The 25,183-nt window shown below is 41.3% G+C and overlaps 2 protein-coding genes across 2 annotated transcripts in view; both read right to left on the bottom strand.

The window, feature by feature from the left end:
* nrn1la (neuritin 1-like a) overlaps nt 1–25,183 on the bottom strand; it is a 116,226-nt gene that overhangs the window by 65,868 nt on the left and 25,175 nt on the right. The window lies entirely within an intron of this gene.
* Nucleotides 7,853–11,305, bottom strand: LOC125888020 (tripartite motif-containing protein 16-like). Its single transcript, XM_049575187.1, has one exon. It carries the CDS (start codon nt 11,053–11,055, stop codon nt 9,379–9,381), a length of 1,677 nt encoding a protein of 558 aa, XP_049431144.1. The 5' UTR covers nt 11,056–11,305; the 3' UTR covers nt 7,853–9,378.

The raw sequence follows: 25,183 nt of genomic DNA, 5'->3' as shown, positions 1-25,183 counted from the left end.
TTTATGCAACTGAAAGCTTCCATTTGCATGATGGCTATAAAATGAAGTAAAAATAAAATAAAAAAAAAAATAATCAAATGAAGTAGTCTATTGGTATCACTTTAAGGTGAGGTAAGGTTTACTGGGCTTGGTACTGGTATCATTATTTTTTAAACTATCTGTCTGTCTGTCTGTCTATCTATCTATCTATCTATCTATCTATCTATCTATGTGTTTATTCATGTATTATGTTTAAAAGACTCCTCCATACTAAAGCTGGGTCCACAAAGTTATTAATTTTCAATGGAGCAGCTTCACAAAGAGTCTCTTGATGACGTCACAGACAAGGGTTTCTGGCCCCTTTCACACAGAAAAGTTGAAATTGCTGTATTTACAAATGCAGCACTCCTGGTCTCTGAGCCATTAACACTGCACTGTGCTGCATTAGTACAGCAACATCTTCCAAACTCTCTGCTTTTACTTCGTGCTTCTCTCAGTTCACCAAGCAAATCTGCCGCACCGAGGCCATGTCTATCCTCTCCATTCCAAAGAACAAGATGTAGTTAAGATGCCAGTCAACAGACTGAGGTGAAAGGACTGCAGCGCATGCAGTGCTGTAGTGTATAGTGACTGTGTGTTGCTGATGGGTATACTGTGTCTCCACCAGGTGATACAGTATATGTCTGTGGCATTTGGATCGATAAGTGAGTGTAAACTGCTGGAGCAAGAGTAAGGAGGAAAATCCTCTGCCACAGCACTGCTCCTTGTTTCTCTTTTCTTTTGCTCATTAAAAAAAGTGTTAATATCTTAAATTATTTCTCAACTATTCATGTGCATATTTCCATTCACTCATTCATTACACCAATATCACGTACTGTATTCCTACTAACGATCACTGGATGAAATCCCAATTTGGGCTGGGATTTACTGAGTAAAACCTGTGTAATAAGGCTCTGTCTTGGCTTTAAGTTGCTGGTGCATAGCCAATTACAGACTCACTGCCAAAACCTATATTTCCCACTGACAAACAAACATCGAGACTCTGATTAAGGTGTGTTGAAGCCCAGACAGGCCGGCACCACCGCTAACAAAGTTGGACGGATCAGAGGGAGTCTCAAATTAACACCAGCCGATTCTGTCGGATTTTGGCACAGTGACTATCTCAATCAGATAACCAACTAACAGGCTGACTAGTGTTAAAGATTAACTCTCTAAATATATTTATTTGATTGAAGCTACTCAAAAAGTTGGCTGATAAATATGCAATTCTAGTATAGCTTGTGAGTGAGTGGCGTAGTCCATCCCCCAGATCCTTAAACCATATATACACCCAACAAACACGCAGTGTCACATGCATGTTGCTCAATTAACTATGACTTTCCATTATTCATTAAAAAGAAAATGGCCACCCTCAGAGCAGTATTAACTTTGGCACCGGATTTTGTTTTATTTTTGATAAAAATGCATGTAAGCTTTAGTCCCTTTTCTTGATTAATGTTAGTTTCAATAGAAGAAGAAGATACTTTATTAATCCTTGTAGAGAAATTATTATTTTTTTCCCACTCTGTTAATAAACACACATGTATAAACAGGACCTATACATGCATTAAATGGAGAGATGTCAGAGTGAGCCTTGGACAGACACCCAAGCAGTTGGGGTTCGGTGCTTTGCTCAAGGGTGCCTCAACAGTGCCCAGGAGGAAAACTGATGCCTCTCCAGCCACCAGTCCACATTCCATGTTTAGTGCGGACAGGGACTCTCCAATTCCAAGCCAAGTCCCTATGGACTGAGTTACTACCACCCCAAATATAGGGACATAACAGGAAAATTATATATTATATTACATTATTATGTGTTCCAATAATGAAATTATAGCTGCTAAATAGCACTGATAATACAAAGCCAGATTGCTTCACTTGGCAATAAACAATTTCTGATTCTAACTGTCAGCGGGATTGAAGATGATTTTAGTCCATAAATATATTTCTTCTTAGAACCGGTAAAGTTAGCTAACACAAGACACAAGACAAGCACAAGATGCTACTTATTAACAGTTCAAGTGGTTAAATCTGTTTCTCTAGAAGAGATGTTTTGAGGTGGTGGATGATTCTGTTATTAATCAGGAGCTATAATGTGTTATTCTTCAGATACATGCAGGTTGTTGAATAAGACTTCAAGCCAGCATTGCTGTTACTGCTAACTGTGAACATCAAACTAAGAGTATTCTTGAAGTTTTATCTTTGTCTGAAGTACATGCCACATAGTCTAGTTTAGGTGGGTTTACCCCCCACTAAACCTCCACTGCTGCTCTGCATCATGTCACCACACAGAGTGGCACGTAACACAGCTTAATAAAGTTGGACAGGAACACATCAGACTTTCCGCATTTTTGGAAATATGCAGAGTTGCGTCGATGAATATGTATAAGGCTCGGTTTGAACCGCCGCAGCACATGTGTAAAGTGAATTCCTCCAGAGACCGACTCTGATGGGTACAACCTCACTCTCACACAAGACGATCTAAGGGAGGCAATCCTCTGAGTGGGAGCGACTGATGCATTTATCTGAGAAACAGAAAGAGAAAGAGAGAGAGAGAGAGAGAGAGAGAGGAGGCTAGGAAGAATTTTAAGAGAGGACAAAAAATGGGAGGAAAAGTTAGAGGAGGCTCTGGGGAAAGTTGCGACGATGGAGTGAGAAAGAAAGGTTGGTGAGAAGAGAAAAGAAGAGAAGGGAGGGTGAGGTGGTGGTGATGGTGAAGAAGAGGAAGAAGTGTGGAGAAGAGGACACCTTGAGAAGGAGAAAGCAGACTAAATGACGGTTGATTAAAAATGCAACCACCCAAATCATGTGTGAGTTTTCTGTCTGGGAGTTAGTTAAACTGTTCTGAGGTACAGCTGTGAGGAGGGAGAAAAAACAGAGAGGAAGTAGATAAAGAAGTGAAAGAGACAGAGAAAGCAACGAGAGAGATGGAGATGGACGGAAAGATTCAGAAAACGAGACAGAGACAAAGTCGTTCTGCTGTGATAAATATCTGTCTCTGGTATGAAACAAAGAAAGCAGCGATGTGTGGTCATGATTGTTCCTGGTGATTTCCCTACTGGTCTCTGTCTCTCTGTCACACACTCACACACACCATTGTAAGTGGAGACAACACACACACTCCTGCCTCAGTTTCAGTCCCCGCAGAGCAACACCGGGGTGATTAAAAAGCCCTTTGAACAAAGGCGTTTGTTGAGGAATGTCTGTTCACCTCTCAAAAGCACGTGTGTGTGTGCATGTGCACAAAATGGTAGAGGATCCTCCGGGCGTTTAAAGCTGAATGCATTCCTTGCCATACACACACACCTCAGTGACTGTTGCACCTCAGGAGGTGGAGGATCTAATCATTTTGGCAGGAAGCTTTTAACATCAGCGCCTGTGTTTTATTCAGCAGATTTGCTCCCATCAGCCTCTCTGCGCATCAGGACAGCACATGACAATAAAACAAATGCACCTGGCCACAGGAGACAAGAGAGGGGAGCCATAAGAAGAAGTTTTCTTCCAAAATCACTGAATCACCATCTGTTTCTTGGCAGACGTACATCATGGAATATAGATGATACTTGGAGCTTACAAGTAAAAACATTTTTGATTTGAAATTTAGACAAAATTTCAGCGGTGTATTGAAGTTCACACCTTTGCACTTTGGCCTGTTTGGACTCCACCACCCTCATTTGCTTGTCCTCTGGTCAGTATAGACCCAGCTGCCAGGTAATTAAAAACAAATTAGAGTGAACTTTCTCTCCAACTCATTCCAGCCGTTTTCGGTTGTCTCGTCTGATGACTCCGTCAGCTCTGTGGGTGTTTTAAGTGCAACCTGCTGAGCAATAAACTCGATTCCTCATGGCAATGTAAAAAACAAAATCAGAAGAAACTAAAGTGCTTACAAAAACATTTGTTAAAAATTAAAACTAAAAATACTGGCTGCCCTGTTGAGACTGACTCCACTCTGGGAAAGCCCATTTGGCAAGAACCATACACCGAGTTACTGCCTGTGAACAGAGCCACTTCAGTTGAGCAGGGTTTTTGTTTTTATGCCTTCACGCAACACCCTGAGATAATTACCTTGTTTATAATCCGCTGTCTGTGGCCATTTCTGATTCTGCTCAAAGCTCATGCAAATGTAGCCGTGTTCCAAAAATAATTATCACAGTTTCTGTCAAACTTATGCACAGATACAATGTGTGCTTTATTCATAAGTGCCCATGTAGCATTATGAGGTGTTGTGTGCAAGAATACACAACATTACATAACAGCCTATCAGAGAGCACTGAAATGGCACAAATAATGCTCCAGACTAGACTGCACGCAGACGAAACCTCATCTGTCGCTAGAAGAATGGATTTAATTTATTTGACGGTTACGCAAAGTGGCTTTTCACAATAAGAGAAAGTATGATGATCCTCTTTGCTGCTACATCATTTTCAAAAACTGAAGCATAAATCTGTGCCTTTCATAACATTCAAATAGCAAATGGGACAGAGCTTATAGTGGCGTTGCTGTTGTTAAGTTTCATCTTGATGTTTTGCCGTTAAAATATCATCAACCAGCCAGGAAACATCCATCCATCTTCTGTTGTTGCCTCAGCTGGGTTTAAAGTTGTTGCAAAGGGTTAACAACAACTTAGGTTTAGATACAGATTTCACTGTGCTACACTGAACTGATGGATCTTCAACACGTTCTCATCTTTCATGTCAACATATGGCTCTCTAGGTATCCTCTGGCTTCTGTTGTTGACGTTATGGGATGCTGTGTCAATCTATGCTTGTAACATGCATCGTGTCTTTTCAAAATACACTTCCGTTTTTGGAGGAAATATACAGTTTCTGCTCGGTAGATGCATACAGTCTCAAAAAAAACAACAACTGAAAGTCAGTAAAACACCTCATATCTATGTGTATTTCCTTGTGCAACAAAAGCACGTTGTCAGGTTTAGAAAAAAAAACATTCTGGTTTGGCTCAATATTCAAGCAGGAAGCGAACAGCAACCTCTCAGGTGAAAGTCCATGGTTTGTTGGATCCATTCCACCTCCTCTCCCAACTGTCCTATAGGCACTTTCCAACTCCTTATATTGTAACTTAGTTACACTGTGGTATGATACTGTGAAAGATGCCTTTTGTGTCAGTGTCTATATATAGATCTAAGGCTGGCTGCACAAAACAACTTAAGTTAAGGTTTTCCTTGAAGTCCTAGTTAAGGTTTCCTCATAATAAAATCAGTTGCACAAAACACCGTTAAGTCTTCTACTTACAGTTTCTTTAAAATGTTTAACTTAAGTATTAATGGTTTTCTCCTTGCCTTGGTCTTTTATACTTAAAGGGGCAAAAAGTGAAACCATTTCACCGCTAGGTTTGCTGTTGTGCACTGCCTGTAGATCAAAACAAAGTGTGTCATGAGCCACTCCTCTCTCTACCTCTGCTCTCCACCCCCCGCGGGTTTATCGGGCAGCCTCCACTTCACCCAGCTTCACTCAGCTGCCCGATAAACCCGCTGCTTCTTCCCACTTTAACCTGAAGCGATGTTTTAGCCTAGTAAGCAGCCTGTGAGCCAGCTGCCCACTAGGCTAAAACATCGCTCTCACTCACGGAGAAGAGGAGGAACGTTAGCGTTAGCTCCCGGTGTTAGCACTAGCCGAGTCGGCTGCCACCAGCTACTGGAGTAACTTACAGCTATGGAGCGCTTCTACCAGCTCTTCTAGTCACTGAGCCTCGCCTCCATCCCAGCCAATATATTACAAAAATGTAGCCTTGCGGGGAGGCTACATTTTACAATGCTAATTGAAAATGTTAGCTGGGCTAACTTACTCCCTTAACACAACCGTAACGAATGACCCATCACTGGGACCGAGCCGCTAATAACTCAAGCTCCAGACATTAACCCATCCCTCCACTTCACCCAGCTTCACTCAGCTGCCCGATATACCCGCTGCTTCTTCCCACATTAGCCTGAATAACAAACCAGGGCTCGGTGCTCCATTTGGATCCAAACAGTGAGCCGGGGCTAGTTGGGAAGCTAGCGGAGGCTAACCGGCTGTGCTTCCCTCTGGTCATGCTGCGGCTAACGCATCGCCAGCCGCTCCCAGCTAGCTCCGGATTGTTATTGAGGTTAAAGTGGGCTGAGTGCAGTGGAGCCTGAGGAGGAAGCACCGGTTAGCCCCGATTTTGTTCCGCTCTCTGGAGATCAACACAGAGAGAGGGTGTGTGACGTCATGCTATACTCCAGATGAAATTACACCTCTAGTTCTTCACATAGCAATTTTTTAATTCCTTCAATCTAGAAATGATGAATTTCACTTATTGCTCCTTTAAAGAATCCCTTGATCATTGCACAAAACACCTTAACAACCAAAGCAAGGTAAAAAAACAAAACAAAACAAAACAAAACAAAACTTTATCTTAATTGCAACATGATCAAATTTATGGTGATAAAAAAAAAAAAAACAAAACAAAAAAAAAACTAACACACCCTGAGAAGAGTGTTCTGCGACCAGGAGAACCTAATGGATGCTTTGGATCTGACTGAATTAATTTTCATTGCAATTTCTTCTTACAATTGTTTTCTGTTTTCTGGGGATCAAATTAACTTTGTAGAATATGCTTTCTATGATTGTATTCCTCCAGAAGTTTAATCCTTCCCTCCTCTGACCAATATGGTTTTTCTTTCTTTCTTCTTTTATTCTGCCATTTTTCCACCACCTAACTATAAGCCAAGCAAGCAATCTCCATGGAGACTTGTACCACTGTAAAATGTCTTTCAATACAGTAAATGAGTTAATGTTTTTTCTTAGCAAAGCAAACCTTTTAAGGGATTCTGTGCAACTGCAAAAGTCCCTAAGCTAAGGAGAAATTAAGCCTTAAGTGTCATACTTAAGGAGACAATTTAGGGTGTTTTGTGCAACAGGCCCCTGGAGATACATCCAGGTAACTACTAATACTAATTGGCTTTGTGTCACTACTGAATAGGTAACTATTTGCTTTTTTTTTTAACTATTTTAATTCACTGTGATGGAAAGAAAGGGGAAGTCTTCTTGAACTTCCTTAATGTTGTCTTCACTGTACCATGTGAAGACCATGTACCATGGCATCAGACTCAGAGGAAAAGAATGTGGTAAAGGGACGGTTCGTTAAATCAAAAATACACAGTTTCATTCTTACCTGTAGTGACATTTATCAATGTAGACTGCTATCTCTGCCAGGTGTAAGCCTAGACGGAATAATGCATTTAGTCATGTATGTGTGATGGTGTGTCAGCCTGTCCACTCACAACCCACTAGATCAATTAGCCTAATCATTTTGTATGCACATTTATCACAGTATGCCCGAAGACCTCTCATGGTTGTGGTGAATGACAATCGTTGAAAAACTGCCTACTCCTAACTCCTCTTAACCAGCCTGTAGAAGTGACAAGTTTTTTGGAAATCAGCCCGGCTAAAACAGACGGGCCTTACCCTCTGTTGCAGGCCACATTTTGATCTTCACTGTGGCTCAAAAACTGACATGCATAGAAAAGAAATCTAATTTCATCTGAATAAATTCTGACTAATTCTCTAGTGTATTTGACTCAGTAGAAAATTCTTTTTATTGACTAAGTGCTCAAAGAAAACATTAGTTGTATAAAGCGACAATTGAAAAAAAACCTGTGCTCATTTCTCTGTGGCAAGTGAGGAAGGTTGAATGGACAAAGGCTGGCTGACAAATGCTCTTCTGCTTAAAACATGAACACTGTCCTTTGTGGTGTTTCAGGAAGGAAAACTGTCTCAGTTATACTGACATAACAGTTTAAAGTTTTCTCCATCAGCTTTGTATGATACCCTGGAATGAAGACAAGAAGAAATCACTTTGTCCATGTTTGTTTATTCCCCATGTCAAGCTTCACACATGTTCACACATTCCATCAGTAAAGTCTGTCCAATGACTCAAGGATTTCATGTACAGATTCCCTTCACCCACACACGACTCTGTGTAGCTATGTAAAACAAAAACTGAATGTTCTCCTTATTGATTATGATCAAGATAATGGAAGTTCTATAACATCTCATAACAACCTTTCTTCTGCCAAACATGAATATAGATCTCTTAATAAATGTACACAATGAGAACAAAGTGTGTAGGATGAGAAACAAGAACATACAAACACATCAATGCTAACATTCAACAAACATTTCAAGCACTAAGGAGTTCACATAATTTTTTTATGCAGAGAAAAGTCCGTTCAGGAAAACAACACCATCATAAGCAGTGATAGCCTTCATGGCTACACAGACAAGACAAGGACAGCCCTGTCACTAGAGAAAAACAATATTGTCCATCTCTGCAAACCACGGATATGTTACATTTCTATGTTTCATATGTAGCTAATATCAACATTTCGAAAGTGGCATAATTCTAAACACATGTTTATGAGCTGAGTTTCTCATCAGGAGGTGGCGGAAATGGTGGATGGTGGTGCAGCAGACAGCAGTAGGACACCTTTTGAGAAGAAAAGCGGGTATTTTTGTTGGGACACTGTCAGTCGCATTTGTGGCAACCAACCGAGTATTTCAGGACAAAACATGATGTTTTCCTAATCTTAACTACAACCAAGGGGTTTTTGTACCTAAACCTAACCACGTTACCCACACTGTCACAACATAAAATTATAAATCTAAAAATTAACAGACAAGTTTTAACATATCTGCTACATATGAAACATACAAATTTGACAACATGTAGTTTGCACGGAGGTGCAAGACCAACATTTATTCTGGCAATTGGGTTGTACAGGAAGCATGGTTGGATCACTTAACAAGGCTTTCAGGCACAGGCCCAGAGGCCAAAAGTGTCAGGGGCCCCCTGGCCTTCACTTGCAAAATGTTTCTTAAATTAACACCTACCAACCAGGAAGTAACTCAAAATGACTACAAAGAGATGCAAAAGAACTGAAAAAGAGAAACACAACTACAAAAACAGGTAAAACAACCACAGAGACAGAAAATAACCTCCAAGAGACACAAAACTGCCGAAAGGAGATACAAAATGACTACAAAGCAGCACAAAACGACCACAGGGACGCAAAATTACCTCAAAGACAAACAAACCGACAAAAAGATGCATAATGAATACAAAGAGCCAAAAAACTACCACAAAGTCTATGTGTCTTGCTCTAATGTAGAAGAGCTGATTGGGCCTTTTGCATATCTGTGCTCAGGGGCCAGCAACTCATGAAAAAGATGTCAAAGTACCACCCATAATGTTTGATTGACAGCTGATCTCTGTGCAGTGCAGAAAAAAAACAAAACAATTAGTTGTTAACAACAAACATGAAGACAAAATTAGAGCTTAACACAGAATTGAACCCGCTGTCCCTTTAATGACTTCTGTCTAGTTGGGGTTACACAACTGGGCAGTGACTCCAGATGAAAGTCCAAACCAGAATTCAACCCAAAGTCCAGCATAGAGAGGCTGAGTGAAAGAGGTCTGCACTCTGTGGAGGAGTGTCATGGTTTCAGAGACACTGTAGAAGGACAGAGTACCTGCACTGTGATCCAGGTACACTCCTACTCTGGAGGACTGAGGGCCTGAGACACGAGTGTGGACGTTGTTGTACCAAAAGTTATAACTGTTATTGTTGCAATATAACGCCCAAGACTTGTCATTGTATCCAAAACGACATTCATTCGAGCCCCCTGCTCTGCTGATATTCTTGTATGCGACTGCTACACAAACTCCTCCCCCGCTCCACTCCACCTCCCAGTAACAACGTCCAGTCAGACTCTCTTTGCTCAGGACCTGACAATATTTAGTGAATCTGTCTGGGTGACTAGAATAAGGCTGTGCTTCACTCGTTTTTGCTGCTTTTCTGTTCCCCTCAGATAATAACAGACGTGTGTATGCTGTGTTTGGATCCAGCGTGATTTCACATGAATACTTTAAGAATCCGGCTCTGGTCTTGGGCTCTGGCTGTGGCAGTAAAACATCCACTTCAGTCACAGTCAGTGAGATGTTTGTCCATTTCTCACTCAAGACTTCCTGCAGTTTATCTCTGACTTCTGACAAAGCCGCTGTCACATCCTCGAAGTAGCGCAGAGGATGGATGTTGATGTTGGATGAGTGTGTAGATTCACTGAGCGGTGACAGGGAGGGGTAGCTGTGTAGAAACTGGTTGAGATCCTCTGTGTGTGAAAGCTCCCTTAGCTCAGCGTCTTTCCTCTTCAGGTCAGTGATCTCCTGCTCCAGCTTCTCCTGAAGCTCTTTGACTCGACTTACTTCAGTCTTCTGCTGTGATCTGAGCTGCTGCTTCACATCAGAGCGTCTTTCCTCCATGAGACGGATCAGCTCAGTGAATATCTTCTCACTGTCCTCCACTGTTTTATTAGCAGAGCGATTGATAGCCTCCACCTCCTGCTGGAGCAGCTTCACATCTTTCTCTCTGTCCTGGATTCTCTGCTGGATGTTTTGTCGACTCACCTCCACCTCTCTCTGCCTCTCAGTCCTCTCTGCTGCAGCTGAGACTGTGTCGTGGCCCTTGTGTTCGTCCACAGGGCAGAGATGACAGATACACTGCTGATCCGTACGGCAGAACATCGTCATCACCTCATCGTGACGAGAGCAGATGTTCTCTGGGAGCTTCGTAGAGGGCTCCATCAGCTTGTGTTGATTTAATGGAGCTGAGTCATAATGAGGCTGGAGGTGTTTCTCACAGTAAGAGGCCGACAGACAGGGTGTGAGAGCTTTCATTTTTCTCCCCGCACAGGCATCCCAGGTCATATCTTTAGGTCCAGCATAGCAGAGATCAGCAGGAGCAGCTTGGAGTCCAGTCTCCCTCAGTATGTCCACTAACACTGCTAATGTTGTGTTTTTCAGCAGGTTAGGCCTCGGTGCGAAAGTCTGCCTACAAAGAGGGCAGCTGTAGATTTTCTTCTCATCCTCTTCATCCCAGAAGCTTTTAATACAGTTCACGCAGTAGCTGTGTTCACAGGGAGTAGTCACTGGATCCTTCAGTTGATCCTGACAGATGAAACAAGAAATTGTGTCCAGCTGAACACCTTTCTGAGCCATTTCACCTCTCACTGACAACGACTGTCGTTGACAGTCTCGCTTTCTCGGAAGTGAAACTAGTTTGGCTTCTGTTCTACACAGGGCGTGTTTCTGTAGTGAATGCAGCCTGTCAGCACTTGCTTTGCATCACCACGTTGATGACACCCAACCCTTGATGACAAGGGAACAGGGAAATCTAGTTTGAAAGCAGGAAGAAGAGGTAGTGGTTATCAAGCTTTTCACCATTCCATGACGGAGAGCAGCACTTTGAATTGGAACTTTGTTTCCTTATTTCAAATAAAGTCTTGGTTAAAAATGTGAAAACATTCAGGTTATTAATTGTAAAATTCTTCTTGACTACTCAGGGTTTGGTGATGGCTCCATATGTCCAACTCTTCCTCAAAGTCTGTTCAGTTTTATTTTAGTGGTTAAAAACAGCTCACTGACAACAGGAAGTTATCAAACTAAACTGTCATAAGATACTCCAATTGCTGTATAATAATTTACTTACAACTCTAATTATTTACTCTGAAGCATTTGTGACAAAACATTTCAATTTCAGAATATCATCCTAAAACCAAAACTGCATTTCAAGCATTAGATGAGTTTAAACAAATCAAATCGAGCAAATAAGAACTAGAAATGCTGCAGTGTAACAATGCATTACAACTACAAACCTCACTGAGGTAACAGTTGAAATACTACAGTGATATACTCATTACAAGTCTTAATCTCATGGCAGTAAAAATAGAAATACTACCTTGGTATAATCCATTTCAGGTACAAATCTTATTGAAGTAAAATGCTAATAATAGCCAATTAATTCTTCAGTCCTGAAACAGAGGGCAAGGCCTCGAGATCTTGGCTTTATGTTGGAACACTTTGGATTTCTGAAAAAAAAAAAAAAAAAAAGAGGGCTATTTTGACACTCAAACCGGTCATTCAATTATGCTGGGAGCTGAGGATGTAATACGATAAAAACGAAAACCAGAAAGTTCAGCAAACTGTCAGCTTATTCATTTTCCCGAGGAAATGTCACATCCACTCATAAGAGATTTTTAGTTGTTTCTTCTTCATTTTTACAAAACTCACATTAAGAACCATAGATCTTGAGATAAATTTGTTGGTGTGATAAATATGCACAATCTTGTAATGTATTTGTAATGAATTTTTAATGCTCCTCTTTTGGAAGACAGTGTGAAGCACATTTAAATGTTTTTGTCTGTACTCTTTGTGTTACATATTTTGCTATAATTCAATATCTCTGCCAAGTGTAAACCTGGAGAGGATCACACATTTGGTTGTGTGTGCATGATTCTATCTGTGAGAATGTAAGTGTGTGTATCTGTCTGTAGCTAATCCCACAAACTACTGGACCAATCAGCCTAATAATTTTGTGTGCAAATTAATGACTATATGCTCAAGGACCTCTTGTGGTTGTGTTGATTCAAAATATTTGGAAAATCAGTTTTATTGACTGTTTTATGCCGTCAATGACTGCTGACTCCAGGGCGGCAGTGGAAATTGTCTAAAAGCAACATGCCCCACTGTTGGATGCAAGCGCCATTTTGGCCTCTGTCATGGCTCAAAAAATGACATCCATAGAAAAGTTCGGTCTCATTTGAAACTGAAACATCTGCATATTAATCCCATACCCAATATGATATTGTCCACTAATGGGACAATACAAGAGATGAATAGATCACTATTTTTGCTATTGTCACCACCATCTTGACTGTAAGGAAGCTGAGAGGGACAATTCCACTGGGTGCAGCTGCACCATGTATCGGCTGGGATCCAGTCTGGTTCTGTTGCTGAAGGGTGTCACACCACACTGGGAGCACAGAGCGTTTTGCCTGCCTGATTTTGAAGACGTGCTAATTTTGTTGATTTGGTCACTTTTCCTTGATACTGGTGAAACGGGCGTGTTGGTGAACCCAAATGCAGTACCAGGCTCGCAGGAATAGTTGGTAATGACTTTTATTAGCACCACAGCAAACAGGGAATGCAGCAGGCAGAATAAACACAGGATAAAGTTCGTTCTTCGGGCAAGTTGCCCTAACAGTCTCTGAAGCTCAGATAAGGGGAAGAGAAGCGGCTGGGCTCAGTCACGGAACCGAGGGGAAGCTCCAGAGCCCCCGGTTCCACACAGTTCAAAACTCTTTCACAGAGAGGAGAAGAGATGTAGCTTACGGCAGCCGAAGGTGGCGAGGCAGGCGCTCCGTAGGCTGAAACGCCGGCTGATCGAGCTGAGAAGCCGACGAGGAGTGAGCTGAGGCGAGGTCGGGAGCCGGTGTGGGGGTCGTAGCCAGAAGAGCCGTCAGCGAAGGCAGAAGCACCGTTGAGGAGCAGGCAGGAGAGTTGACGAGGCCGGGCGGAGGAGTCGAGACCAGACGAGCAGGCAGAAACCAGAGACGCTGAAGCAAAGCACGAGGTCGGGGACAGAAGGCAGGTGAGTTTACCGGGAGGCAGACGAGGAGAGCAGGTCGGGGACAGGCAGAGTTGGCACCGGGAGATCAGGCGGGAGATCAGGCAGGAGAAGAACGCTGGAGAGTCTCGCATAATGCAGAAGAACAATCTGGCAGTGAGTGAAGGTGCTGGAGTGGCTTATATGCAGGCCTGATTGCAATGAGCTGCAGCTGTGAGGCAGGTGAGCAGAGTGGCCTGATGAAGTGGGCGTGGCTGGCAGGTAGAGTGGAGCAGAGGGAGGGAGAGTGGAAAACTACTGCAGCAGTGTTGCAGGAGAGGACTGAGAGACAGGGAGTGTGACAACTGGAGCTTTTACCGTAAGTAAGCAAGCTATATAGTTACATTATTTCTTTATTTGTCTGTGGTAATGCTGTTTATTGTTATTTCCTACTTTGTTGTGCTGTAGCCTACAGACAAAGTTAATACCGTTAAAAGTCCAGTTGTGAGCAACATAGATCAAAGGACTGTGGCTGTGTTTTACATTAATCCTTTTGAATTACAAGAATTGTCAAAAATTGGCACAACCTTGCATCAATCTCCTAAAGAGTCAGATATTTTTCTCAGCAGTTGGTAGAGATCAAAACTGAGAGCGAACATTAGACTTTTTTCAGATGGCCAAAATCACGACTCCCAATGTTGCTCTCTGCCTAGATAAATCAAACACTGTTTGCTTGCATGTTAGCCACATCAACTTTATATATAATTATTTATATTTTTCCTATTTTTTTGAGACACCACAAAAATGATTTTAAGGATTTTAGGGGCTGCAGATGTTAATTATATATTTCACACACTGGTGACAGGGCGACGTGATCACTTACCTAGGGATCTGGGGCCCAGCTGATGTGTTAGCATTAATGTTTTTCAAGGAAGTGATTTATATTGATTAGTTAAACATTTACCAAATATATATCCAGACTCATGCCTGTGACCTTACTAATCCTCCACAGAGTCATTACAGCCACCATATACCTTTTTGACCTTTTCTCGTGAGGCACAGAGTATTGATTTACAATAAGTTAACATGTTTGAGGAAACAGATGCTGGCTCCTAATTTAACAGAATATAGATCCCAGCGCTAGTTTGTGTCCACTGATGATGAGGAGTCGCATTAACCTTCACACTTTTATTTGACTATTTAAAGTCGTTTTTGCCTTACCAACTGAGACAGAGCAGTTCACAGCCCCACATGTGAAATTGTTACAATTTTGGTCGTTTTCTCAACTAATTGAGAAATTGCCCATATGTCCTACTTTGTGCCCTTGGGCAAGGCACTTAACCCTCCAACCTCCCTGCAGGGCCACAGAGCTGTCCGCAGCAATGCCAGCAGCAGATGGGTGAATGCTATGGAAATGAATCTGACCTACGAGAATGTGAATCTGATAATGCTCTCACACAATCCAGTACACACACACACACACACACACACACACACACACACATACACATAACTGATGTTAACAGACCTGCAGCAGAGGCCGCCGGCCACCGGTCGGTGCATTATTTAGCCTAAAAGCTTGTTAAGAAGAGCTCACAATGGAGCTGTAATAAAAGATTGATGTGTAAAAAACAGTTTAGTTAGCCCGTGTTATGTAAAGCAATAAAACAGCAGTTGAGAGATGGGCATGTAAGGGCAGAGAGGGAGAGACAGAGAGGGGAGTTAGGAGGGAATTTCAGCACAGATGCAGGACAAAAGGACAAACACCCCTAACAAGGAGGAGGAGAAATGAGAATGAGTGACAATGAAACACAAGATCAGAAAGAGACGAGGAGTCCTAGAAACCCAGGAAGAATGAAAGACAGAGAGTAAAAGAAAGAGTGAGAGACAGAGAGATCTCAGATGAATTAATCAAGTTCTCCTGAGGCATCAGCTAACATCTCCAGACGAGGCACAAGTTACAACCTCTCCAGACAAAAAACAAGTCAGCAGAACACAGTGCATTATAGTGCAGAGACAAACAGCAGCTCGCTGCACATGGCAGCACAGAGCAGACCAGTATGAAACAAACCAGTATGGACCAGGAGGACAGTTGTCATCATGATACACTCTATTGCATGATGCTGCTCTGGGGTTAAAATCATCTATCTCAAGAGACCACAACTTTAAGTAAAAGATGGTCAAATATGGTCGCCAAAGTTCTTTAAATTAAAATTGTAAAAAAAAAAAAACAACAACATATACACACATTTTCAAGCTGATCACGAGTTTAGAAAACTTATGTCTTAGCTTTGGTTGGAAATCTTTGAATGGTTCCAGTCATTCAGTTATCATCATTACTGGTAGTAGTGTAATCAATATTTATTGCCAACAATGGATCAAAAGATTATAAGGAATGCAGTATTGGGAAGATTACTTTTGAAATAGGTTACTTGTTACCCTGGTAAAAATGTAATAAGTAATGTAACTATTTTTTAATTTCTTTGTCAAAGTAATAGAACTTATTACATTCAATTACTTTTAGATTACTTTTCTAACAAATGGTTTAAAATGGGCAATAAAGCTGAAAGAAGGCATTCCTACACAGAGGAAAGATGCAAAACAACAGAATGAATGTTACATTTTAGCATAAATTTTTTTTACTGAAAATAACATATATTCAGATGTAACTCCTTTGTAATCACCAACATTTTGATTAGTAACTGTAATTTAATTAAACATTTTTCTCAGTAACTGTAACAGATTACAGTTACATTTCCTTTTTAATTTAATTACATGTAACTAGCTACTGCCCAGTACTGGTGCAATGTGAAAGGGGTCACTCATAATTATAAATCCACAATATCATCAGCATCTTTCAGGTAGTTGTTTTGTATTTCTCTCATCTGGTCAACCAGCAGCAACAGGCAGTTGTTTCCAGTGACAAAGTCCCAAATGAACCCACTGAACACTACTGGTTCAGCACCAGACAACACACAGACAACTATGTTAGTGACTAGCTGGTAAACACAGTAAAATATTTTACCGCTAAACAGCTACATTTTTTAGTTAGGAGACCACACAGCTCAAAGGAAAATTAATATTGAACCAACATTTGCCAGGTGGACAGAAAAACGACTCAAAATGAATGATGTTGCTCTGGATGTGTTACTAGGCAACTGTTCGCTTACTCATTAGTCATAGCAAATTTATAAAGTGAATATGTTAATGATGTGTTAACAGCATGTTGTACTGCCCCCAAGTGGCCAAAAAAAATCTGTACCGGTTCAAGGAATTCTTATTTATTATTTTTGTATGAACTGGTTCATATGACTTCAGTGGAGAAGAGAGCTGATGTAGACGTTAAATTTTATTTTGCCTGCATAATTTTCTTACACAACTGTAAACAGTGTCATCAGTATTACCTCCATGCAGCATCAGAAAGATTTTCTCAACTTTTTAACATCTCAACATGCATTTACACTACATAGGCACTACATAGATCATTTGCCTCATCTTTGACACACCCAGGTCAAAGGTAAAAATGTGTTTAGTTTGTTCCGCTGCCCCCAAGTGGTCACAAAGCAAATGAGATGATGAATAACTACATGAGCAACACAAAGGTGGGGCTTGATCGAGGCACAGTGTATACCTTAATCCATTAGTTAATAAATAGAAATGCTATAAAGATGGGAAAAAGAGAAAGACAAGGATAAAATCCATATAGTAGCAGACATTCATATATACAAGTACACAAAGTGAGAAATAATATTAGTTTGAGCTAATGGGACCTAACAAATTGGGTAATTGTGACTGTTGCAGCATAGCAAATTACACATGTTGTGTTTTTTTTTTCTTTTGGCGCAACATAAGATGTTTTCAACAAGACTTCCACCCCATACTACCACATAGGTTATTTGTTTCCTACCGTCTAATATGACTCTCAGGAGCATTTCCTAAATTGGCACCCCTAAAGGTTACCCTGGAAATCCAGAATTCTCGCGAGAGCACAATTTGAATTTGCTCAGCAAGTCACTCTGGCAATCAGTAATGATGCTCATTACTCATGCCGTAGGAGCCGAGCTGCACCAATCACATTGGTGTATCTGATATAGGCGGGCCAGAGGCGAGCGAAACAGATGACGACAGCGCTGCGACGACAAAGTCCAGAATCAGTCAGTTAACATTGCAAGATGGCTACGGATGAACACCAGTTGTTTGAAACGGCTTTGGCCGCTACAGTGAACGAGTTAGACTTGGCTTTTTCTCTAAAAGAGGAACAGAAGACGGCGCTCAAATCTTTCCTTTGCAAGAAGGACGTTTTTGCAGTTTTGCCGACCGGATATAGCACGAGTCTAATCTAGCAGTTAGCTCCGCTGGTAGCTAAGCTCTGGATACGTCACCCCGTCTATTGTTCTGATTGGTCTTTGTTCTGATTGGGTCTGGATTTCCAGGCTACCTAAAGGTGGCAGAAGATCAACAAAAAAAGGATACATTAATCGTTGCAGTTTTAAACATGTGGTTTATGTTGTGAAACTGTCGCAGTTTGAGTGGACTTTAGCAACCAAACTACTGATAAGGTTGAGGAAAAGATCATGGTTTGGGATAAAATAAGTTTGTCTGTTGCGAATGTATGCTTAAAGAAAACGTACCGTATTCTGCATCTCAGCACTGATTCACGTTATGGCAGGAGTTCAGCAAAGAAACTGTCACAGAGGACGATGCTGAGCATGTCGTGAAGATCTTTGTCCTCTGTGAAAGTGCAGCACATGACAGCCCCACTTCTGCTGATGTGTCCATCATCATCATCGAGGAAATTGAGGTTGCTAGATTTGGGGCATGGAAGCGATGTGGGTGGTCATAACACTTAGTGAATGGTTACATATATGGGAGTTCCCTCTCAAAGTCCTGAGAGAAAGTGTAAAGCTATGGCACTTTAAAGTGGTACTTTTGGAAAGTTGATTGGCCGTTTAATCTGAGATGCACTGAAGTGGATCGCTGCAAATGTTCTCTTCAAGCATCAAATGTTTTTTTAAAACGGTACCGGGCTAAAGGGATCAACCAGATTCCAAATGCCTTATTTTAAGAATGTGAGTGCCTTTACTGAGATAAAGCCTTTTACATATTTGTGGCAGCACTGATTTGGGTGCAGTGTTTTGTCTTATCTCTACTGTGCTGTATATGCTGGAGCAGTTGTAAGCTGTTACATTTGCACCAGTGTAAGGAAACACAATAAAGGTGCAGTTGTTTAAAAGAATCCTTAAGAAGCCTCATGTTAAGACAGTTTTATTGAATAAAAGGTACATAATAAAACACATGTATACAACAGTATAATAATATTACTTTCTATAATTTGAACATTTTGAGACAAAATATAGTAACTGTAAGCTAAATATATTTATATTACGTGCCCACACGCACAAACACACAGAGCAGAAATGATATCACTAGGGATGCGCCGATTTATTGGCTGAACATTGGTTCACCGATTTTCGCCTTGTTGACTGCCATCGGCCCATCTGCAAATAAGATGAGATTCACAAATGGCAGAGGCTGATGTTTTTCTGTTATGTCACATCAATTTTGCGCAGACTAAAAAGCAGGGCCCGAGACTAACTCCCACAAACTTAAATTAATGAGCAGGTACAAGAAGAATACAATGACAGATAGGCAGATAGGCTCTGTGACCTCACTGTTGTGTGACGAGAGGGCGAGTAGCAGCAAGCAACACGTTGTACTGGGGACAATAGAAAATGTGTCTGGAACAGTCAGAGATCTTCACCTCAAAGGACGCAGTAAACTCACTTTCGTCATGTCAAACACACCCTATAGTTTCCCTGATAGTGCTACCACAAATCCGTGTTAAGGAGGAGAGCTAGTTGATATGAGCTGTTAGCAGTCGGTGGCCGCAACTAACAGCTCAACAGGGTTGCATTAAGTGACATTATGATGCATTCAAACTCTATTCAGTTAAGTGAGTATTGTGCAGAGGCAAATTTTGATGTTGTCGTGATGTGCTCGCTGTAATCTTGTAAAGTGTAGTCTTTGGTCAGAAACTTGAATAAATACAGCTGGTTGAAGCAGAAATTTGGTGATGTTTCCACAGCAATCTAAAAGAGATTTTAGAGTAGGAATTATGATATAAAGGGTAAAATGGCTTTTGAAGCAGTTTTTAAAAAGATGTTTTTCATGTGAAAGGTTATATTAAAGGTTGTTTCATAAATTTGGGTGACTGAATTTGCTTATTCAAAGGTAGTGTAATGAAGGACTGAATAACTTTAAAACAGTTCAGTTGTTTTTTATAGTTTAGATTTTTTTTGCTTCCTTGGTACAAAAGGAGGAATAAATAACAACAAAAGTAAACTAAACAACAATAAAGACATTGGTATCTGTATTAACTATTGGCCAAATTGTTATTTTAAACATTAGTATCAGCCCAGAATTTCAAAATCAGTGCATCCCTAGATGTCACATTGAACTCAGGAACATTCTGATTGGGACATTCCATGTTCAGGTACTAGGCTAACTGTAGAGGCCGGCTATTGTCAGTCACACATTAATCTGTCTGAGAGAGTATTGACAGTTTCATGCAAACATCCATTTAAATATCCCCTTGGGTATAAGAACAGTAGAGATTTACGTGATTTCTATTTTGCCATGAATGTCACCAGATGAGGAGGTAGCCGATGGACATAGGCTCCAAACGGCTAAAAATTAGGTCAAGGTTGACGTGGACAGACTGGGACGCTTACAGCTCGACTCCATCCCTTCACCTCGACCCCCAGCTGCTCCTAAAAAGACCCTGTGGAGGCACCTTTGGTCCCCACCCCTCCAGCAGTTCCCTACACCCAGAAAGGAGGAGCTCGATGCAGGATGTTCCTGGGTCCCGCAAAAGCTGCTGGAGCAGGTTTGCACATCCTGAATAACTGTAGAAGAATCTGTGAACTTTACTCATGGCTTTCTTTTAGCTTTGTATACAGAACTGTAGTACCTACGGCAAGAACAATGTTTCTAATGAAAAGGATTTTGTTGTTTACCAGGCAAGAAGACAGCCCTAGACTGCAGTCCTCAGGCTCCAAAAGACAGAGAGGTCAAAAGCTGCAGCCATTAACCAACCCAGTGGAGAGTCTCTCTGACTGCTTCAAGATTCTCTCTTCAGATGACTGGTAAGACACTGACACTGGAGAGCAGTCTGTTGTACCGGCGCAATGCATGCTTGATTTTATGTCAGTCATGTTGCAACTAGAAGGTCTGACATGAAACCTGTCAGTTTCATGTCAATACACTGTGCCAGAAACTTTTCTATTGAACGTCTGTGAGGAGCCAGTAAATCTCATCAAATGTGACTGTGATCAGTTAATTATTCTTTACATTAAACATACAGGATGAATGAAATTGACAGCCTGAAAATCATCCGAGCTCTGGCGCAACATCACTCAGAGATCCTGAAGATCAAACTACATGAAGTGTGTTTGGTTCTTATTGGGCAGGTATTATACACACTTTCCTCTTTGTGTCTTTATTTCCCTCTTTTTATTTCATGCATTTTCATTTGCCAGCATCTGTCTATGAGTATGCAAGCTAAATCTTGACTGATGATGTTTATTCTCACGGTACAAGTGAAAAACCTGCGCTCTGCAGTGGCCTGTGCAGCCATGAACACTGTAGCTGAGCTGTATGATCACCTCCAGAGGACCATGGACCCGGAGGTGGAGGGAACAGGCCAAGCCTTTCTGCTGAAACTGGCATCATCTACAAACGACTTTATTCAGCAGCAGGCCAATATTGCACTGGATGTCATGGTGGCAAACTGCAGCCATGGTCGCATCCTGAGCGCTCTGCTGAACACAGGGCTGAGGTAAGAGGAGAGATGCTGGACGCTTAATTCATTTTATCAGCAGAAGCATTAAAAAGAAATTCAATAGGATAATAGAACATAGTAAGTAGATTTATTTGTTTCATAACCCTCTGTGTTTGTCCCTCCTCAGCCACCATTGCGTTGCAGTGAGAGGCAGCATGGCACAACATCTGCACCAGCTGGCTGACAGCCTCAGAGCAGCACGCGTCTTGGCAGCAGGAAGGATGTTCATTGAATGTTTCCTTCTTGCTGTCTCTAAGATGTGTATTGACGGTGCACCAGAAGTCAGGTGAGTTATCAACATTTTGCACAATCTTGTGATTTGCAGCTCTTGCATTTTTGTTGAGTGTTTTCACAGTCTTAATTTTATTTTTCTGAACTTTAAGCTAATTGAGAAACGTATTCCTCCACAGGCACCATGGACAAATAGTCCTTCTGGAACTGGCCAACCACAAGGACTTCCTGAACCTCTGGACCAAGATCGATCTAGACAAAGAAAGAAGATCATACCTGGACAAAGACTTAAAGAAGGCCAAATAAAATGGAGATCCGCAATATTACATATATAGTGTTAAATTACTGTTGTAATTGTTGTTAGAAAAATGCTAAAATCAAAATGCAGTACTGAGAACACAGGACAAACTACACATAACTGTATAATCCTTAATTTCCAAAGATCAATGTCTACATCTTTAACAAGTCAATTTTATATTGAAAATATAGCTCAATATTAGTTTACAATCTGTAATTTTGTCATTGTGTTTGTATTGTAATTTTACTATGTTGTTTTATTCTGTACACAAGACGTCTATTGTAGGAGAGGGATCTCTCCACTGTTGCCTCATCCAAATCGAGAGTCTAAGGACAGAGGGTTTTGCTGTAAGGACTGTAAAGCCTCTTGGGGCAAAGTTGTGTTTTTGTTCTGTATAAACAAAACTGACTTGACTGAATTGGCCTCAGTAAAGTAGAATGGATCTAAACTTCATGTGGATACATGTGAGTGTTGAAAATAGATGTAATAAAGTTGTTGATGAAAATGCAAAGTAAAAAAAATACTTTGACAGGAAAAGGAACTACTGAGAATTTAAGGGCTACAGCTTCTGTGTGGTGCAGATAAACAAAATGTATTGTAATGATAGCAGTAAAGGTTGTCAGAATGCTGCAAAATAATGACTCATTCATTCATCCATTTATTCTCCGTAACTGCTTATCCTGTTGATGGTTGCAGGGGGGCTGGAGCCTATCCCAGCTGACATTGGGTGAGAGGCATTGGACAGATATGTATTCACACTCACATTCACACCTACAGGCAATTTAGAGTCACAAATGAACCTACCATGCACGTCGTCGTATTGTGAGAGGAAGCCGGAGTACCCTGAGAAGGCCCACGCTGACATGGGGAGAACATTCAGGCCATATCCACAAGAAGACGGAACCGATTTTGTTTTTTAAAAGTTTTCCATGAACACGGAATCGTCTCAAGATATGTGTACGTAAACATGAAGCCACTGAAACTCTGTAGTATATATGCAAGGCCTGTAAGTGGCGCTGCAACGCTGCCACAAAGTACACCAAAAACAGAGAATAAGAAATGGAGCATGCGCATAAAACTTGTGTGAGTATGTGTATGGACTGATGACGAGGTAGAGCTGTAGTAGGTAGGGTCAGCAGAAGCTTCTACAGCACAAACGCAACCACTGTGTAGTCAGCCATTGTTGTTGTGGCGCCTTTATGCCTAGCGCATGCGGGTTAAAGAAGAGGTGGGGTTATGGCGTCATCGCTTCAGAAAAGAGGCATACTGTGTTGTAAATACAGAAAGTTGGCATATTTGGGCTCCTAAAAGGCTGGTTCCGTGTTTACGAAAGGTTTATACGACAAAACAACCTTTGTGGATACACCTAATCTTGTCTCCGTGTGGACATGGCCTCAGACTCCACACAGAAGGGCTCCCCCACCCTGGGGTTGAACGAGGAACCCTCTTGCTGCGAGGCAACAATGCTTACCACTGCCTCTCTGTGAAAAAGGAACGACTAAGGATTTAAGGGCTACAGCTGCTGTGTGATTCAGATATACAAAATGTGATGTGATGATAGCATTAAAGGTTGTCAGGATGCTGCAACGAATGACTGATTAAACATAATTCAACAGAGAGAATCAGTTTAACATTTAAGGAAGTCAAGGAGAAAAACTGTAATTTTGTAGACTAAACTTCAACCAGTGTCAAGAGCAGCTGCCAAATACAGAAATGCTGGTAATTTTAGTGAGAAATAGTTGGTGATTAATAGATCAGTCTGCAGGGATGAGGATACATTCAAAGCCGGGAGAAGAAATGAACAAAAGATGCATTTCAGCTGCTCAGAGCAAGTGAAAAACACTATCTGTATAGTAGGCTAAGGTCATCCAGATGTAATATGATCGATTGTATGACTGCTGGAAACCTCTTAGTATATTATTTAGGTGAGGTTAGACCCCCCCCCCCCCAAAAAAAAATACATATAGTTGTACAGCTACACAAATGCCCTGCAATGAAAAATGAGGCCAACGTGGAAGTCCTAAAAACTGCAGTTGTAATAGCCCTGCGAGGCTGACTTCAAAAGTGTTTGATTTAGTTTAGTTCAGTTGTTTTCACATAAGCAATAAAAAGTTGTAGCCTATACATTTTGCCTTGTCAGCAGAAGGAGATACTGTTAACATTAATGATGGCAGTAGTGCCCTGATGAGATTTTCAAAACCTATGCTGTGTCTCAAATCGCGTACTTCTGTACTTACACTTAATATTTTGAGTGCATACGTGTGTTCACACTGAGAAGTATGGAAAAATCAATGCACTGCACTCTGAGTACCCGAATGGTGCACTCAAAATGGTCAAGAAATTGAGTGTGGAACTATGGACACTTCTCGCCCTCAACGGTCGCCATCTTGGCTATGTAGCAGAAGGGGAGGGACCACTTTTCAAACAGGAAATGGCGGCCGAAGACTGTGCGACCGTGAACATCGCTGCATTGTACAAATACATGTGTTTTTTGCACTAAGCACCACTATGCTGTTGTCGGGTATAAGCCAGCAGTATGTTTATTGGGTTAATTTAGCAGTCTGTAATGATTTGGTGCCGTGAACGATAACGCGAGTGCTAATGCTAGTTTGCTAACTAGCTAATTTGCGGTCGTCATTTCCAGTGAGCACACAACGGCTGTGTTTGGTTTGAGACAACACTACCCTGTCGAAATCCGCACACTACGCCAATAAGTACATAGTGCACATGGTATACTACATGTAAGTGTACTAATGGAAGTATGTGATTTGAGACACAGTATCAGACTGTACAATGGACGTAGCCACGGTGACATCAGTTGTTGGTTTGTGACCTCCTGTTTTGAAGGCACGAGTTTGGCACTTTGTGCCTATCTTGGATTTTGGAGCCAGAATTGACCATATTTGGATGAGTGTGTGGAGCTAACCCTACGCTCTTTGCTAGCTTATTTAGTAAGGCACATCTACAGCGATGGTTAACTGTGATAATAGCCTACTTATTATGGTAATGCTAATTTGTGCTAGCAAAAGCCAGGCTTAAAACTATTAAAATACATGAACATAAGGAAAAACGGAATATATTATATTTGACTCCTTAGAGTGTCTTTTAGTGCAAGCAAATGATTGGCAAGACTTTTTTAGCCAACCAAAATGTTACAATTATCTTACATGAACTGAAATCACAAACAAATAAATTAAAAAACAAATAGCAACAGCTATGGCTACACTTATGCTCTGGGGTTACACCATAGTTTCATTACCTTACTTCCGTTAACTCCTTGCCGTTGTAGCAACTTGTCAACGGACAGCACTTACCTGTCACTCAAAGTGGCCACACCCTTAGTACATAAATTAAAGCTTTAATAATATTTAAA

The sequence above is a fragment of the Epinephelus fuscoguttatus genome, linkage group LG4 (genome assembly GCF_011397635.1).
Source record: "Epinephelus fuscoguttatus linkage group LG4, E.fuscoguttatus.final_Chr_v1".
Taxonomy (NCBI): Eukaryota; Metazoa; Chordata; class Actinopteri; order Perciformes; family Serranidae; genus Epinephelus; species Epinephelus fuscoguttatus.
This window is presented reverse-complemented; position numbering and strand designations above follow the sequence as displayed.

Bases quoted from the DNA above. Each gene is read 5' to 3' on its own strand.
- LOC125888020 (XM_049575187.1), bottom strand. From the start codon at position 11,055: ATGGCTCAGAAAGGTGTTCAGCTGGACACAATTTCTTGTTTCATCTGT.